The 19,955-nt window shown below is 44.1% G+C and overlaps 1 protein-coding gene across 1 annotated transcript; it reads right to left on the bottom strand.

Annotated features, from left to right (window-relative positions):
* Positions 1-17,346: 17,346 nt before the first annotated feature.
* Positions 17,347-18,798, bottom strand: LOC125548670 (peroxidase 2). The gene is made up of 2 exons (XM_048712230.2): positions 18,396-18,798; positions 17,347-18,304 (listed from the first exon to the last, which is right to left on the bottom strand). The coding sequence occupies exons 1-2, from the start codon at positions 18,714-18,716 to the stop codon at positions 17,561-17,563; spliced, it is 1,065 nt and encodes a 354-aa protein (XP_048568187.2). The 5' UTR covers positions 18,717-18,798; the 3' UTR covers positions 17,347-17,560.
* Positions 18,799-19,955: the final 1,157 nt, after the last annotated feature.

Genomic DNA, 19,955 nt, shown 5'->3' with positions numbered 1-19,955 from the left:
CGAGGCGCCTACGGTGACTTCGTAAAATCTCAAGATGATATGCCGATTCAGTCTCTTGAAAATGCTGATAGAGGTAGGGTGTGCGTGTGTGCGTTTATATGGATGAATGTATGCGCGTTTATATAAGCGCTTGCGTCTGTATTGTGTTAAAAAAAAATACAAATTATGGCTGCAACGAACTCTACATAAAATCAAAACAGTAGCAGTCCCCTGTGCTTGTTTGGTCATGAGCTTTGGTAACCCTGTTCTGTATCAAAACATCCTGCAGTAAGCCCAACTTATCATGACAATATCATGCTAAAACAACACAATGGGACAAACGCCTTCTAGTGTATCATGCGTGGCCAACTTGTTCGGGTTCATTGGAATTCTAGTTCCCCTTACTGAAAAGGGGAAAACAAGCATAGTCTAATAAACTTTTTTGGGGGCAAATACATAAGTTTGCCTTATTTTTTGTAGTTAACATAAAATCCCGTATTTGCCCATGACAACTTCATTATAGTTGCCATGTTTTGTTTCAAAGAAACAAAAAAAAATTGGCATATCTCCAAGTTTTGCCATGGCAGAAATAGTTTTTATGGAATCCGGTGTTAAAATTCATATACCTACTACCTCCGTCCTAGTTTATTAGTCTTCTTTGTAATTTGTGCTAAATTTTGACCAAACATTTAACTTAGTGCATGTCAACAAAAATTATATCGTTGGATTCGTATTTGAACAAAGTTTTCAATGGTATAATTTTTTGTGACATGCATGTACATTTTATTAGTTAAATTTATGGTCAAAATTTGGCATAGGTTACAACGGGGACCAATAAACCAGGACCGAGGTAGTACATCGCAATTTTTATGTAACATCTGATGGCAAACCCTTTTCTTCAAGATATCATGGCAAAATTTCTCATTTGCTGATCGTGGCAATTTTCCTTTCTTTGGAATATGGAAAACTTTAATTTTATTGGACCATGGCAATTTAATTGATGTAGCATGGCAAATGTAGTTCTACGGATCACGGCAATTTTACTTTTTATGACCATCGCAAATTCATGTTTCTTCTTTTTGCAACATGCAAAATTTCTTTTCCGATGTAATGATGCCAAATCTAGTTTGTATATCATGTGAAAAAGTAGTGTGTACGGACCATGGCAATCTTTAGTCATGAACTATTGCTTAATACATTTTTTATTGATCATGGAAATTTTACTACAAGGACCATGGCAAAATTTATTTTGTTTACGCAACATGGAAAATATTGTTTTCTATGGGACCAAGGCAAACTTAGTATATTTATCATGGAAACATCATTTTTTAATGGATCATGACAATCTTCTTTTTGTGCACCATGGCAAATGTAATTTCTTTAGGTAGAATGGAAATTTCATTATTTAGATCATGGCAAAACGAACTTAATTAGGCATGACATTTTTACTTAAATACCATGATATTTTATTTGTAGTTATCATGGAAAACTTTATTATTTATACTATGTCATTTGTGTTAATTAGTACATGGCAATTTATTTATTTTTTGAAACATTGCATTTTTTTCTTTTTGGTAGATGCATGGAAAATTAGTTTATGGAGATGGAAAGTTTAATTTATGTTCATGGCAAATTTACTTTATGTATCATCTTAAATTTCCTTTTTAATGTCAATTTTTATTTCTAGACCTTGGCAATTTTTCTTTTACCATCGCAAACTTTTTTTTACCATGTCAAAGTTACTTATGGACCATGGCATTTTTATTTTAAGTACAATGGCAAATTTATTATATGGACCATGGAATTTTTTTTGACAAAAATCCTTTTCTTAAGTACAGCTGCTACGAAATCCTTACATATTATGTTTATTCAGCTTGGTAACTACCCCCTTGATTTTTGGTAACCGTCGCAAGAATGAACTAGTACATAATCTTTTTGTAGAACTCGTACGTATGAATAACATTGCTCCCTTTTATAACCATGCAAAATTTATTTTTGAATTATGGAAAAGTTAAACTTGCACCATGGCAAATTTATTTATTTTTGTACCATGTCAACTATATTTTTTGGACAATGGCACATTGGGTGTTGCAGGAAGTTCATTTATTTCTTTTTGGACGATGGAAAGTTTAGACCGAACAAAACTTGGTAAATTCCAATTTTTGTACAAGATCTTTCAACAAAACATTTGGAAAATCCTTTTTACACCATGGCAACTTTATGTTTTGAAACATCCCATGGAAAATTTGATTATTTTTGTAAGAGGTTTTTCATAATGTTGTTTTCATTTATTTTTTGCCAATGTCTTATGGAAAAATGGCAAGTTAGTTTCTTACATAATTGGTTGGTTTTCATCTTGTTTTGCTTTTAAGATATGGCATGTTTTTTAGTTTCACAAGCATGCCAATTTTTTGTTCTATTTTTAATAAGGGTTTTTTTCTTTGAGAGAAAGCAAGGATTTTTTAGTTTTTATCATTTTGTTTCTTTTTGTTTTCTAGGTATTGTGGTTTTTTACGTGCAACAACATGCAGATGGGATATGTCTGGTCTTTTTTGGTTTTCGGCCGTCTGGGTCCCTACAGGATGGGCCAAGAGAAATAGCTAACACCAAACCGTTCGCTTGAGACTGTCTCCTAGCGCGAACGATCTTGTTCGATCGGCAATGATTGCTACAGGGAATGATTCGTTGACGAAGACATGACTACTTTGAATATAACCAAAAATATTGCATACATGTATATTTGTGAGATAATTTCTAATGCAAACTATGCAGTAATTTATTTATGCCATCCAGGACAAAAATACTTCACAAAACATTTATGACACGTTTAATTGCAGGTGTATGGGACATTTGTACAATGCAAATATGAATATAAGGGGAAAAGAGAAGTTTATGTGCTGTTCAAAAAGTCCTCTCACGTCAATTTTGGGCCAAGAGAAGATAGAGTCCAAGTCTCTCACGTTCTGGATTCAGATTCGGACTGCACAGACATACCTGACTCAAAATGCCAACAACTTTTTCATACAGACTTCGAATTGGGTGATTCTTTTTTTGTTTGAAAGTAGATTTCATGCTCTTTACAACACAATTGGATTCACCTTCAAATTCGTCCGGAGCTTTGAGTTATGGACGAAACAATCTGACGTTGCAGCAGAATCTGAGTCAAACTACAAGCCCAAAGGTGTCGCATCACCTCCACTTGGGCCCATGATCCTTGTACGACCTAGGGTTAGTTTTAGGCTGCCTTGGGACGTCCTCCCACCTCCTTGGCCGCGACCCCTTGCTCCTATATAAGTAGATCCATCTAGTAGCTTTTTCCCGAGGTTTGTTTAGTTAAAAGTTAGCCATTGCAACTTCGTGTACTTCGTTTGTGTCCAACGACCAGACCAAGACCGCTTTCGGATCCCCGCCTTTATCAATACTTCATCTATATTCGTAATATTCAGATTGCATTATCATATTCTTGCTTGTTCTTTCATTGCTTGCATGAATAGACCTTCGTGGTCAGGCTGATCGTGATTCCGGCATCATCGGTAACCTTAGAAGATTGGTTTAGCGATTGCTAAGGCGCAACGTCGTGCACGTTTATAGTCGGATCATCAAAGTCGTCTCCACCAAATCGATAGTTATCATCTCATCGAAAGATCAGGACCCTCGCCTCTATCAAGTGGTATCAGTTTTCAGGTTGTTCGATGAGAATTTCCAGTTTTTCCTAGATTAGAGTTATTTTCTTACCTATTGTCCAAGAAAAAGCCACAAAAAAGTTACATCTATTCATCCTTTGTCCAAGCCAGTCTGAGCCTTTGCAATTTTCTTTTCATTGCTTGCATAGTTGAATTATCGGTTGTATCGTCGCGTTGAGTTGATGGTCTTAGTGTCTAGTTCGTTTAGAGTTTCGAGTTCTGTTCACATTAGGCCGCCGCTGCACCGTTATCCCTTCCGCTGTCCACCACCCATCCATCAATTTCCACCACGTGCTACCCGTCGTTCATTGTCACAATCATAGTTGAGGTCATTCACATCTTCGCTAGATCCAATATGCATCTTATCTGGTTTGTCTTGGAAAGAGGGAGAGAGAAAATGGCAGAGAAAAAAAAGAGAGAAAAAAAGTTAAAGAAAGTCAGAGAAAAAAGGGAGAGAAAGAAAAAAAGTGTGAGGAAAAAAAGAGAAGAAAAAAAACAAAATTCGGATCTATCTAGACTCAATCTCGTAGTTGATTTCGGATAGGAATCTGTTTCGCGCACTGTTTAGTAAAATAGCCATAACTTCCTCGTACGAAGACCGTTTTGGCTCCGCGAGTACTCAAATGAAAGCTAGCGATGAGCCGCATCTAAATAGTTGCATAGACAAGTTCAATATTTGGCACCTCAAAATCGGCTTCTAAATAGGTATTTTTGCCCTCCGAAGTTCGCAACACAGCTTGTTCCAGTTTTTCATGCCAGTTTTAGAATTTTTTGACTCATCATATCAACTCAGAACTGAGTGATTCTTTTTTGCATTTGAAAGCTTGAGACAGTGCCATTCTTGAGAAAAATTATCAGAAAATTGGCACAAACTTTTCCAGAGAAAAGTTTGAGAGAAAGTTGTTGTATATCCTGCTTGACAGTTGTTTTTCATCATTATTTTTTCTGTCGTTGTGATCTTCACTTATATCTTGCTGTCCAGAGCTACTTAGTATCCTTTATTGATGCTAGTTGTGCTACGCCGTGACCTCATTAGTGTTCTAGGCTCGCGTCTCTAGTCCGGTCTAGCTTAGGACCAGCACAGTACCGTCATTGAGCGTTTGTTCAACATTGCATCTCTGAATTGATTATTGCTAATCTTTTGCTACCATATATAGCCAACCCAGCTCCATATATTTCTACACCGTGTATACGTACGTTCCCCTGTCAATCGCTTTACACAATCTTCGGAGTTATTTGACACCGCTGATTGCCTGTCACCACCTGCCGCATGGTAAGAACTTGTAAGATATTGATATTTGCTTTACTGTGAGCACTTTACAACCACATCCTAGTAGTTCATAGGAACATTATTCTCGAATTTTGTTTCTTGTTTCTACTAATCATGACAGGTTCCGGAGATAGAAGTTCTTAGACGACGGACACATCTTCACCATCACGAGAGTTGGGACAACACACACAAGCACATGGTCAGGTTATCTTTTTACCGTCATTTGAGGGTAGATTTAATCCTGCTATTTATCTAGCTTGGGAGCTTGAAGTAGAATAAGCTTTTAGTCACCATGACTTTCTGAACTTGAGCGAGTACGAGCTGCCACTAGAGCATTTACTGGTTTTGCTTCTGTTTGGTGGAGTGTGCATTGTAAGAAAAACATTGATAACCACCCCACAACTTGGAAATATTTGAAATATGTAATGAGAAAACAATTTTTCCTCCTTACTATCGTCGTGAATTTCTTTGCAAATTTAAACAATTTAAACAAGGCAACAACACTGTTCATGCTTACTACCAAGAGTTCAAATCTTATATGCATCACTGTGACATAGAAGAATCTGAGGATGATACAATGAATAGATTTTTTGGTGGTTTGAACCATGATATTCAGGCAAGATTTCAGTATATTCCTTGTTGCATTACTGGTATGTATGTTCGTGCTTGTACCTTTGAGAGATAGATACAGGAGGATGCATTGGGTGACTACAACAACTACTATTCTAGTTCATGCTCCCCACCGCCGGTTGGTTCCTCCACCGTTGCACCTACTAGAGCAGCCCCACCTCGGATTGTGAGCGCGACATCATCTCAAGAGTATGGTACATTGTCAACGTCCGTACCTACATCAGCTATGTCTTTGTGACAAGGTAACAGTAAAGGTATTGATGATATAACTTCACATGAGAATGATGCATGCCTAGTTAACTTGAATGCATCATGGGTTGAGTTACCTCTTGATTTGAGCACACCACCTATTTTAGAGAATCGTGTTACTATCATGAATGCATCATGTGATCAAACAACTGAAATACCAACAACTTTGAGTGGACCCATTGAATTAATTGTTGATGCAAAAGAACCAATGTTTTGTTGGGGATCGTAGCAGAAATTAAAAAATTTCTACGCATCACCAAGATCAATCTATGGAGTATTATAGCAATGAGGGGAATAGGAGTGCATCTACATACCCTTGTAGATCGCGAGCGGAAGCATTCAAGTGAACGGGGATGATGGAGTCGTACTCGCCGTGATCCAAATCACCGATGACCAAGTGCCGAACGGACAGCACCTCCGCGTTCAACACACGTACGGAGCGGATGACGTATCCTCCTTCTTGATCCATCAAGGGGGAAGGAGAGGTTGATGAAGATCCAGCAGCACGACAGCGTGGTGGTGGATGCAGTAGTGACCGCAGCAGGGCTTCGCCGAACTTCTGCGAGAGGGAGAGGTGTAGCAGGGGAGAGGGAGGCGCCAAGACTTGAGGTGCGTCTGCCCTCCCTCCCCCCTTTATATAGGCCCCCTGGGGGGCGCCGGCCCTGGAGAAGGGATCTCCCAAGGGGGCGGCGGCCAAGGAGGGTGGAGTGCCCCCCAAGGCAAGTGGAGGCGCCCCCTACCCTAGGGTTTCCATCCCTAGGCGCAGGGGGCCCAAGAGGGGGCGCACCAGCCCACTATGGGCTGGTTCTCCTCCCCACTTCAGCCCATGGGGCCCTCCGGGATGGGTGGCCCCACACGGTGTACCCCCGGGACCAATCCGGTGGTCCCGGTACAATACCAGTGACCCCGAATCTTTCCCGATGGCCGAAACTACACTTCCTATATATAATTCTTCACCTCCGGACCATTCCGGAACTCCTCGTGACGTCCAGGATCTCATTCGGGACTCCGAAAAACTTTTGGATTACTGCATACTCATATCTCTACAACCCTAGCATCACCGAACCTTAAGTGTGTAGACCCTACGGGTTCGGGAGACACGTAGACATGACCGAGACGGCTCTCCGGCCAATAACCAACAGCGGGATCTGGATACCCATGTTGGCTCCCACATGCTCCTCGATGATCTCATTGGATGAACCACGATGTCGAGGACTTAATCAATCCCGTATTCAATTCCCTTTGTCAGTCGGTACGTTACTTGCCCGAGACTCGATCGTCGGTATCCCAATACCTTGTTCAGTCTCGTTACCGGCAAGTCACTTTACTCGTACCGTAATGCATGATCCCGTGATCAACCACTTGATCACATTGAGCTCATTATGATGATGCATTACCGAGTGGGCCCAGAGATACCTCTCCATCATACGGAGTGACAAATCCCAGTCTCGATTCGTGCCAACCCAACAGACACTTTCGGAGACACCTGTAATGTACCTTTATAGTCACCCAGTTACGTTGTGACGTTTGGCACACCCAAAGCACTCCTACGGTATCCGGGAGTTGCACAATCTCATGGTCTAAGGAAATGATACTTGACATTCAGAAAAGCTACAGCAAACGAACTACACGATCTTTGAGCTAAGCTTAGGATTGGGTCTTGTCCATCACATCATTCTCCTAATGATGTGATCCCATTATCAATGACATCCCCATGTCCATAGCCAGGAAACCATGACTATCTGTTGATCAACGAGCTAGTCAACTAGAGGCTCACTAGGGACACATTGTGGTCTATGTATTCACACATGTATTACGATTTCCGGATAATACAATTATAGCATGAATAATAGACAATTATCATGAACAAGGAAATATAATAATCATTTTATTATTGCCTCTAGGGCATATTTCCAACAGTCTCCCACTTGCACTAGAGTCAATCATCTAGTTACATTGTGATGAATCGAACACCCATAGAATTCTGGTGTTGATCATGTTTTGCTCTAGGGAGAGGTTTAGTCAACGGATCTGCTACATTCAGGTCCGTATGTACTTTACAAATTTCTATGTCTCCATTTTGAACACTTTCACGAATGGAGTTGAAGCGACGCTTGATATGCCTGGTCTTCCTGTGAAACCTGGGCTCCTTGGCAAGGGCAATAGCTCCAGTGTTGTCACAGAAGAGAGTCATCGGCCCCGACGCATTGGGTATGACTCCTAGGTCGGTAATGAACTCCTTCACCAAGACTGCTTCATGTGCTGCCTCCGAGGCTGCCATGTACTCCGCTTCACATGTAGATCCCGCCACAACGCTTTGCTTGCAACTGCACCAGCTTACTACCCCACCATTCAAAATATACACGTATCCGGTTTGTGACTTAGAGTCATCCAGATCTGTGTCGAAGCTAGCATCGACGTAACCCTTTACGACGAGCTCTTTGTCACCTCCATAAACGAGAAACATTTCCTTGGTCCTTTTCAGGTACTTCAGGATATTCTTGACCGCTGTCCAGTGTTCCATGCCGGGATTACTTTGGTACCTTCCTACCAAACTCACGGCAAGGTTTACATCATGTCTGGTACACAGCATAGCATACATGATAGACCCTATGGCCGAGGCATAGGGGACGGCACTCATCTTTTCTCTATCTTCTGCCGTGGTCGGGCATTGAGCCATGCTCAATCTCATACCTTGCAATACAGGCAAGAACCCCTTCTTTGACTGATCTATTTTGAACTTCTTCAATATCTTGTCAAGGTACGTACTCTATGAAAGACCAATGAGGCGTCTCGATCTATCTCTATAGATCTTGATGCCTAATATATAAGCAGCTTCTCCAAGGTCCTTCATTGAAAAACACTTGTGCAAATAGGCCTTTATGCTTTCCAAGAATTCTATATCATTTCCCATCAACAGTATATCATCCACATACAATATGAGAAATGCTACAGAGCTCCCACTCACTTTCTTGTAAATGCAGGCTTCTCCATAAGTCTGCATAAACCCAAACGCTTTGATCATCTCATCAAAGCGAATGTTCCAACTCCGAGATGCTTGCACCAGCCCATAAATCGAGCGTTGGAGCTTGCACACCTTGTCAGCATTCTTAGGATCGACAAAACCTTCCGGCTGCATCATATACAATTCTTCCTTAAGGAAACCATTAAGGAATGCCGTTTTGACGTCCATTTGCCATATCTCATAATCATGGAATGCGGCAATTGCTAACATGATTCAGACGGACTTCAGCTTCGCTACGGGTGAGAAAGTCTCATCGTAGTCAACCCCTTGAACTTGTCGATAACCCTTAGCGACAAGCCGAGCTTTATAGATGGTCACATTACCATCCGCGTCTGTCTTCTTCTTAAAGATCCATTTATTTTCTATGGCTCGCCGATCAACGGGCAAGTCAGTCAATGTCCATACTTCGTTTTCATACATGGATCCTATCTCGGATTTCATGGCTTCCAGCCATTTGTCGGAATCCGGGCCCACCATCGCTTCTTCATAGTTCGAAGGTTCACCGTTTTCTAACAACATGATTTCCAAGATAGGGTTGCCGTACCACTCTGGTGCGGAACGTGTCCTTGTGGACCTACGAAGTTCAGTAGCAACTTGATCTGAAGTTTCATGATCATCATCGACTTCCTCTCTAGTCGGTGCAGGCACCTCAGGAACATTTTCTTGAGCTGCGCCACTTACCGGTTCAAGAGGTAATACTTCATCAAGTTCTACCTTCCTCCCACTTATTTCTTTCGAGAGAAACTCTTTCTCTAGAAAGGACCCATTCTTGACAACAAAGATCTTGCCTTCGGATTTGAGGTAGAAGGTATACCCAACAGTTTCTTTAGGGTATCCTATGAAGACGCATTTTTCCGACTTGGGTTCGAGCTTTTCAGGTTGAAGTTTCTTGACATAAGCATCTCATCCCCAAACTTTTAGAAATGACAGCTTAGGTTTCTTCCCAAACCATAATTCATACGGTGTCGTCTCAACGGATTCCGACGGAGCCCTATTTAAAGTGAATGCGGCAGTCTCTAAAGCATAGCCCCGAAATGAGAGCGGTAAATCGGTAAGAGACATCATAGATCGCACCATATCTAATAGAGTGCGATTATGACGTTCGGACACACCATTACGCTGAGGTGTTCCAGGCGGCGTGAGTTGTGAAACTATTCCACATTTTTTTAAGTGTGTGCCAAATTCGTGACTCAAGTATTCTCCCCCACGATCTGATCGCAAGAACTTGATTTTCCTGTCACGTTGATTCTCAACCTCGCTCTGAAATTCCTTGAAGTTTTCAAAGGTCTCAGACTTGTGTTTCATTAAGTAGACATACCCATATCTACTCAAGTCATCAGTGAGGGTGAGAACATAACGATAGCCACCGCGAGCCTCAACACTCATTGGACCGCACACATCAGTATGTATGATTTCCAATAAGTTGGTTGCTCGCTCCATTGTTCCTGAGAACGGAGTCTTGGTCATTTTACCCATGAGGCATGGTTCGCACGTGTCAAATGATTCGTTATCAAGAGACTCTAAAAGTCCATCTGCATGGAGCTTCTTCATGCGTTTGACACCTATGTGACCAAGGCGGCAGTGCCACAAGTATGTGGGACTATCATTATCAACCTTACATCTTTTGGTATTCACACTATGAACATGTGTAGCATTACGCTCGAGATTCATTAAGAATAAACCATTCACCATCGGAGCATGACCATAAAACATATCTCTCATATAAATAGAACAACCATTATTCTCGGATTTAAATGAGTAGCCATCTCGTATTAAACGAGATCCTGATACAATGTTCATGCTCAAAGATGGCACTAAATAACAATTATTGAGGTTTAAAACTAATCCCGTAGGTAAATGTAGAGGTAGCGTGCCGACGGCAATCACATCAACCTTGGAACCATTCCCGACGCGCATCGTCACCTCGTCCTTTGCCAGTCTCTGTTTATTCCGCAGCTCCTACTTTGAGTTACAAATGTGAGCAACCGCACCAGTATCAAATACCCAGGAGCTACTACGAGTACTGGTAAGGTACACATCAATTACATGTATATCACATATACCTTTTGTGATGCTGGCCTTCTTGTCCGCTAAGTATTTGGGGCAGTTACACTTCCAGTGACCACTTCCCTTGCAATAAAAACACTCAGTCTCGGGCTTGGGTCCATTCTTTGGCTTCTTCCCGGCAGCTTGCTTACCGGGCGCGGCAACTCCCTTGCCGTCCTTCTTGAAGTTCTTCTTACCCTTGCCTTTCTTAAACTTAGTGGTTTTATTCACCATCAACACTTGATGTTCCTTTTTGACTTCTACCTCTACTGATTTCAGCATTGCAAATACTTCAGGAATGGTCTTTTCCATCCCCTGCATATTGAAGTTCATCACAAAGCTCTTGTAGCTCGGTGGAAGCGACTGAAGGATTCTGTCAATGACCGCCTCATCCGGGAGATTAACTCCCAGCTGAGTCAAGTAGTTATGCAACCCAGACATTTTGAGTATGTGCTCACCGACAGAACTATTTTCCTCCATCTTACAGCTGAAGAACTTGTCGGAGACTTCATATCTCTCGACCCGGGCTTGAGCTTGGAAAACCATTTTCAGCTCTTCGAACATCTCATATGCTCCGTGTCGCTCAAAACGCTTTTGGAGCCCCGGTTCTAAGCTGTAAAGCATGCCGCACTGAATGAGGGAGTAATCATCAGCACATGTCTGCCAAGCGTTCATAACGTCTTGGTTCTGTGGGACAGATGCGTCACCTAGCGGTGCTTCTAGGACATAATCTTTCTTGGCAGCTATGAGGATGATCCTCAGGTTCCGGACCCAGTCCGTATAGTTGTTGCCATCGTCTTTCAGCTTGGTTTTCTCTAGGAACACGTTGAAGTTGAGGACAACGTTGGCCATTTGATCTACAAGACATATTGTAAAGATTTTAGACTACGTTCATGATAATTAAGTTCATCTAATCAAATTATTCAATCAACTCCCACTTAGATAGACATCCCTCCAGTCATCTAAGTATAACATGATCCGAGTTGACTAGGCCGTGTCCGATCATCACGTGAGACGGACTAGTCAACATCAGTGAACATCATCATGTTGATCGTATCTTCTATACGACTCATGCTCGACCTTTCGGTCTTCTGTGTTCCGAGGCCATGTCTGTACATGCTAGGCTTGTCAAGTCAACCTAAGTGTATTGCGTGTGCAAATCTATCTTACACCCGTTGTATGTGAACGTTGGAATCTATCACACCCGATCATCACGTGGTGCTTCGAAACAACGAACTGTCGCAACGGCGCACAGTTAGGGGGAACACTTTCTTGAAATTATTATGAGGGATCATCTTATTTACTACCATCGTTCTAAGTAAACAAGATGCAAAAACATGATAAACATCACATGCAATCAAATAATAGTGACATGATATGGCCAATATCATATAGCTCCTTTGATCTCCATCTTGGGGCTCCATGATCATCTTGTCACCGGCATGACACCATGATCTCCATCATCGTGTCTCCATGAAGTTGCTCGCCAACTATTACTTCTACTACTTGGCTAACACGTTTAGCAATAAAGTAAAGTAATTTACATGGTGTTTCTCAATGACACGCAGGTCATACAAAAAATAAAGACAACTCCTATGGCTCCTGGCGGTTGTCATACTCATCGACATGCAAGTCGTGATTCCTATTACAAGAACATGATCAATCTCATATATCACATATATCATTCATCATTCATCACAACCTTTGGCCATATCACATCACAAAACACTTGCTGCAAAAACAAGTTAGACGTCCTCTAATTGTTGTTGCAAGTTTTTACGTGGCTGCTATAGGTTTCTAGCAAGAACGTTTCTTACCTACGCCAAAACCACAACGTGAATTGCCAATTTCTATTTACCCTTCATAAGGACCCTGTTCATCGAATCCGATCCGACTAAAGTGGGAGAGACAGACACCCGCCAGCCACCTTATGCAACTAGTGCATGTCAGTCGGTGGAACCGGTCTCACGTAAGCGTACGTGTAAGGTTGGTCCGGGCCGCTTCATCCCACGATGCCACCGAATCAAGATAAGGCTAGTAATGGCAAGCAAATTGACAATATCGACGCCCACAACTACTTTGTGTTCTACTCGTGCATAGTAACTACGCATAGACCTGGCTCATGATGCCACTGTTGGGGATCGTAGCAGAAATTAAAAAATTTCTACGCATCACCAAGATCAATCTATGGAGTATTCTAGCAACGAGGGGAATAGGAGTGCATCTACATACCCTTGTAGATCGCGAGCGGAAGCATTCAAGTGAACGGGGATGATGGAGTCGTACTCGCCGTGATCCAAATCACCGATGACCAAGTGCCGAACGGACAGCACCTCCGCGTTCAACACACGTACGGAGCGGATGACGTCTCCTCCTTCTTGATCCAGCAAGGGGGAAGGAGAGGTTGATGAAGATCCAGCAGCACGACGACATGGTGGTGGATGCAGCAATGACCGCAGCAGGGCTTCGCCGAGCTTCTGCGAGAGGGAGAGGTGTAGCAGGGGAGAGGGAGGCGCCAAGACTTGAGGTGCGGCTGCCCTCCCTCCCCCCTTTATATAGGCCCCCTGGGGGGGGGGGGCGGCCCTGGAGATGGGATCTCCCAAGGGGGCGGCGGCGGCCCTGGAGATGGGATCTCCCAAGGGGGCGGCGGCCAAGGGGGTGGAGTGCCCCCCAAGGCAAGTGGAGGCGCCCCCCACCCTAGGGTTTCCAACCCTAGGCGCAGGGGGGCCCAAGGGGGGGGGGCTCACCAGCCCACTATGGGCTGGTTCTCCTCCCCACTTCAGCCCATGGGGCCCTCCGGGATGTGTGGCCCCACCCGGTGGACCCCCGGGACCAATCCGGTGGTCCCGGTACAATACCGGTGACCCCGAATCTTTCCCGATGGCCGAAACTACACTTCCTATATATAATTCTTCACCTCCGGACCATTCCGGAACTCCTCGTGACGTCCAGGATCTCATCCGGGACTCCGAACAACTTTCGGATTACTGCATACTCATATCTCTACAACCCTAGCGTCACCGAACCTTAAGTGTGTAGACCCTACGGGTTCGGGAGACACGTAGACATGACCGAGACGGCTCTCCGGCCAATAACCAACATCGGGATCTGGATACCCATGTTGGCTCCCACATGCTCCTCGATGATCTCATCGGATGAACCACGATGTCGAGGACTTAATCAATCCCGTATTCAATTCCCTTTGTCAATCGGTACGTTACTTGCCCGTGACTCGATCGTCAGTATCCCAATACCTTGTTTAGTCTCGTTACCGGCAAGTCACTTTACTCGTACCGTAATGCATGATCCCGTGATCAACCACTTGATCACATTGAGCTCATTATGATGATGCATTACCGAGTGGGCCCAGAGATACCTCTCCGTCATACGGAGTGACAAATCCCAGTCTCGATTCGTGCCAACCCAACAGACACTTTCGGAGACACCTGTAATGTACCTTTATAGTCACCCAGTTACGTTGTGACGTTTGGCACACCCAAAGCACTCCTACGGTATCCGGGAGTTGCACAATCTCATGGTCTAAGGAAATGATACTTGACATTTAGAAAAGCTACAACAAACGAACTACACGATCTTTGAGCTAAGTTTAGGATTGGGTCTTGTCCATCACATCATTCTCCTAATGATGTGATCCCATTATCAATGACATCCCCATGTCCATAGCCAGGAAACCATGACTATGTGTTGATCAACGAGCTAGTCAACTAGAGGCTCACTAGGGACACATTGTGGTCTATGTATTCACGCATGTATTACGATTTCCGGATAATACAATTATAGCATGAATAATAGACAATTATCATGAACAAGGAAATATAATAATCATTTTATTATTGCCTCTAAGGCATATTTCCAACATGTTTAATCATTTTGATATGACCTCTAATCTTGGTGATGATTATGTGTCAAATGACTTATTGCATGTTTGCTTATTTAAGCATGTTGTAGCATGTAAATTTGATGCAAGTAAGGTTTATTCACCAATGTTGGGATGGTTTAATGATGAACATTGTCAATCCTTTGATATGAAAAAGAGCTTCACTTATATGTGCAAATTGTGTTGCAATATTTTCATGCCTTCTACTTCTTGTGATAATATTTCGGCTTCAGATTTTATGAACTATGAAAATTACTCATGTATACATGTGTCAATTGTGCAAAAACCAAGGAAAGTTAAAAATGGATGACATATACATATACAACATGTACACATTGTCTCTTTTGTTAGCCACATTTCAGATTAAGCAACGCCGAGGACGGCTTTGTTTTCAAGAAGGGGAGGATGATGAAGACATGACCACCTTGGATATGACCAAAAATATTGTATACATGTATATTTATGAGGTGATTTCTAATGCAAACTATGCAATAATTTATTTATGTCATCCAGGACAAAAATACTTCATAAACTTTTGTGCCATGTCTAATTGTAGGTGTATGGGACATTTGTACAATCCACATATGAAGATAAGGGGAAAAGAGAAGTTTAGGTGCTGTTCAAAAAGTCCTCTCACTTCACTTTGGGCCAAGAAAAGATAGAGTCCAAGTCTCTCATGTTGTAGATTCAGATTCGGGCATTCTTGCAGTAGTGGGGGCTTAGGCTTTAGAGACATTGAGCTTTTCAACTTGGCCTTATTAGCACATCAAGTGTGGAGAATTCTGCAAACACTGAAATTACTTAGCGGTAAGATCCTCATATCTGTATATTTTCCTAACATTGACATTATGCAAGCAACTTTGGGCTCGTCCCCTTCCCACGCGTGGCGATCTTTAGTGGAAGGAAGAGATATTTTGACGTTGGGGATTATCCATGGAATAGGCAATGGACAATCTACGCGAGACTAACAACTGAATCCCTCAGACAGAAAGACTGGCTCCGGTGCCGCTGTTTCAGATAACCCCCGGAGATGGTGTCAGAACTGGTTGACCACACATCGGGATGGTGGAACAGAGGAGAATTAGCGATATATTTCCTGCCCATGGACATTAAGGCAATTTGTAATATACCATTAAGCATTGTCCAACAGGAAGATTTCTGTCTTGGCATCATGAAAAAAATAGGGGTCTTCTCTGTCAGATCGGCATACAAGTTGTTAGTCCCAAGGAAAAAAGTATAGAAGGATTGGCTAGAAGGGCAACCGAGCACAAGCTCCAATAGATCAGAGAAGACTTGATCAAGGCTACGGAAGACAAAAGTACCGTTGAAGGTAAGGGTGTTCCCTTGGCGCCTTACCTAGCGGTCGCTACCTTCTAGTGTAGAGTTGCATCGACGACAAATGGCAACCTCGCCGTGTTGTGAGTTGTGTTATGCTTCAGATGGTAAATGGCATCACTCCATATGCTGGACTGCACCTTGGCAAGGTGTGTATGGGCGCCTGTCGACGAGTCACTCACTAAGGATATGTGCATGACAGCATGAACAAGTGCCCGCATGGCCGCATGCAAGGAAGTGGTTGTTTTATAGTATGATGGGATCGATATCACATCAAGAGTTGACAAAGGTTTCTTTTTTCGAAAAGGGGAATGACCCCGGCCAAGAGTTGACAAAGGTACTGATCACCTTATGGGCTATTTGGAGTGCTTGGCGCAAGACGATACACAAGCCATTTTCAGAGTCCGTTCTCCATTCACGGCTTCATCGTGCGTTGCCTGGCGGACCTAGAGATCACTAACGCAAGACCACTGAAGTATGCTGCAGCGGTGCCCCCAAGGGTGTCCAGATGGATCCCGCCACCTATGGGTTTTGTGAAGATCAATGTAGACAAAGGGATTGCCAAAAACAGAAGAAATGGTGCGGTGGCGGCATGTTGCCGGGATAACAAGGGCGTATACTTGGGGTCTTCTGCACGTGTGATTGATGATTGCATGGATCTGGAACCCTTGAACCGCTGGCATATTAAGCATTGACCCTAGCCACTGATTTGAATGTGCAAAACCTTGTCATTGCATGTGAGGCATCACAAGTGACGATTGACGAAGCAAATTAACGAAGGGGCAGAGGAGTCTACGGCTCGATTCTGCAGAAGATAGAAGCTTGCCGCGGAGCCTTTACGGAGGTCCGGTTTATTCACGAGGGAAGGGCTTCAAACACTGAAGCACATAATTTTGTAAAAGCAAAGCTGGCTGTCCCTGAGCATGGTCGCCATATTTGGCTCTTACAACCAAATGACACAAGTATTGTGCCTTGCATTGTGATGTAAAATGACTGTGTTTGCCCCTAAAAAAGGTATATTTGGAGAGCATTCTAGAAAAAGAGGGGTATATTTGGAGAGGATTTTTTCCTTTGACGAATAATAAATCAATTTTTGTGGCGTTTTTTTCGAGAAAAATGACTGTAACTATTGGTTCAGTCATTTGTTAAGACCAAATGAGAAAATGAATGCATTTTTCTGATCTCCTGTCAGTTTTTAATCGCCAGAAACAACCAGGAAAATAGTCGTAGGTGAACTGAAGTACTGAACATACACATTTACTTGATACTTATATCTTTATTAACACACACACACACACACACACACACACACACACACACACACACACACACACACACACACACACCGAGTTTTAGTACAAAAAAACCAACAATGACAGTAGCTAGACGAAGTTACATCTCGTCCATCAGGCGATCCCGCCATAGAGCCAGCCAGCCACCACGCATTAATACTGGCCAACGTTGTTGACTCTCCAGCATACCTTCCTGATCTCCAGGCCTTGCTGGTCGCCTTTGATTTTCCCCATTTTCTCCATGGCTTTCTCGAACTTCCTCTCCCACTCTCCGGGCTTGTCCGCGTTGTCTATCACCTGCGTTCTCGTTTCTGTCGAGTTGAGCACGGCGTCCGAGGTGAACAACACTTTGTTGTCGATCACGTTCTGGTAGTACTGCTTATCCAGGACGTTGGAGGTCACATTGTCTTGGTTCACGTTGGTGTCGCCGTTGTTGCTGCACTCGGCCCTGAGGTTGGCGGCATATGTCTGGTTCATCTCAGAGAAGCGGCTGGAGAAGAACATGCAGCGGGCGCGGCCGATGGTGTGCGCGCCGGAGAGCGTGACCATCTCGTCGAGGGTGAACCCCTTGGCTGCGAAGCTCGCGTTAAGCTCCGCGACGTTGGAGAAGGGCCCGGGCAGCTGGTCGGTCTCGCTGGCGAAGGACTCGCGCCCGTCGTAGCGGCCGCCTGGCATCGGGATATTGATGCTGCCGTTGCTGAGGAAGTAGGATGCGTCGCGGGCGGCGAAGGCGACGATGTCCGCGCATGAGACTGTATTGTTGCAGGCGGCCTCGATCGCCGTCTTGGCCTCGTCGATCACCTCGAACCCTCGTAGGCTGTTCATGTTGGGAAGGCCTTCCCTCTCCGTCTCGTTATTGGAGTTGGTTGTGTTGAGGAGGACGGAAGCATCGCACCCCTGGATAACAATGAACATGGTCATCTTGTGAAACGACAATGCAGTTATTAGTATATATAATAAGCTTAATCGACGAGCTGTATGTACGTACCCGAACGAAGCAATCATGGAAGAAGAGACGGACGAGCCCCGCGCCAATGCCGGGGTTCTTATCCACGGCCTTCTTCACGGCTTCCTTAACGATCTTCTCCGCACTAGGGCAGCTGGTGCTGTAATAGCCGTAGCTGAGCCCTGACCCCGAGGGAGAAGGGACCGGCTCCCGCCGAGTGCCGGAGCCGCGAGGACAGAGCAGCTTGTCCAGGATGCTAGGAAGCCTCAGCCAACCGTTGAAGCAAATGTAGGTGCCCTCGCACGCCGCGGGCCCAGCGAGGAACGCGACCAAGACGACGAGCGCTGCGAGCTTAGTCGCCATCTTCTTTTCGCACTAGCCACTAACTGGATAGATGGTCGTTTCGTGTCGTGTCTCGTGTGTTGTTTTCTCCGGCTGGGTTACGGCCGGGTGGCATTCTTATAGGTCGTCCCGGACGAGACGACGACGACGACGAAGGCAATGACGTATAAGCACGGCCGCGTTTCGTGGGCGGAGCACGTTGTCATGCACGCCAATATCCACCGGACAGCTCAAGCAGCGACGTTCGACGGATCAAGTTGGGATTTATCTCACTGATTGCGCGCCGTCGGTCTGATCGGCTTCCGCCGTGCTGTCCTCGCCGGACTTGTTCATTGCGTGGAAAATACCCACAACGCCAACAACCACTCCATGCAGGCATCATATGCTATACAGCTCCTAACCGGTTGCATTAACTCTGGCAGATTACGTTTGACATTCGCATGGATCACGGGTGATCCGGCCAGCGCTTGCAGAGGAGTAGTATACTCTCCTAGTGTATGTCTATTTGTAACTTCAGTTAGGCGAAGGTGCTTATAATAATTTACACGCATTATGCATGCGAGTGCTTTTAGTAGTTTTTTCTGTCTGTACAAATATGATAGGAGATGCTCTTGCGTTGCTCAAGGGTATGTGAATGCGCGAACCAACATGTGGTTGGATGGTTAGAGGGACAGTGGTATCCTTGTCCATCAGGGTTCTAAGTCCTGGTGTTCGTATTATTCCTAAATTTATTTTAGGATTTCTGGCGATGCAATTTCAGTGGGAGCAGAAGCTCCCGTCGATGACGAGGCGCCTAAGAGGATTTTGTAAATCTCAAGATGATATGCCGGCTGAGTCTCTCGAAGGTGCTCACAGGAATATGGTGTTGTGTGAGTTCATAGGGATGAGTGTATGTGCGTACCTATGAGCGCTTCCGTCTGTACAATGTTAAAAAAGGGTATGTGAATGTGTTGCATGTATGTGTGGGATGGGGGGGGGGGGTCATAAAAATTAACACTCCCGAAGAAATAAACATCCCCAATCTCGTTTTGACGAGAAACGGGCCCCTTCCACCAAAAATGTCTAGCCTGAAATTGACATGTTTGCGAACCGGATGGACACATATTAAATACAAATTGTGGTTGAGATGGTTAGGTGGATGGTATCCTCAGCCCACCAGGGTTCAAGTTCTGGTGCTCGCATTTATCCTGAATTTATTTCAGGATTTCCGATGATATGCTTTCGGTAGGAAGAGATATTTCCATCGATTACGAGGCGCCT

Source organism: Triticum urartu, chromosome 3A, assembly GCF_056163025.1.
Source record: "Triticum urartu cultivar PI428250 chromosome 3A, HENAU_Tu73, whole genome shotgun sequence".
NCBI lineage: Eukaryota > Viridiplantae > Streptophyta > Magnoliopsida > Poales > Poaceae > Triticum > Triticum urartu.
The sequence above is the reverse complement of the archived record's forward strand: the minus strand, read 5'-3'. Positions and strand labels throughout refer to the sequence as shown.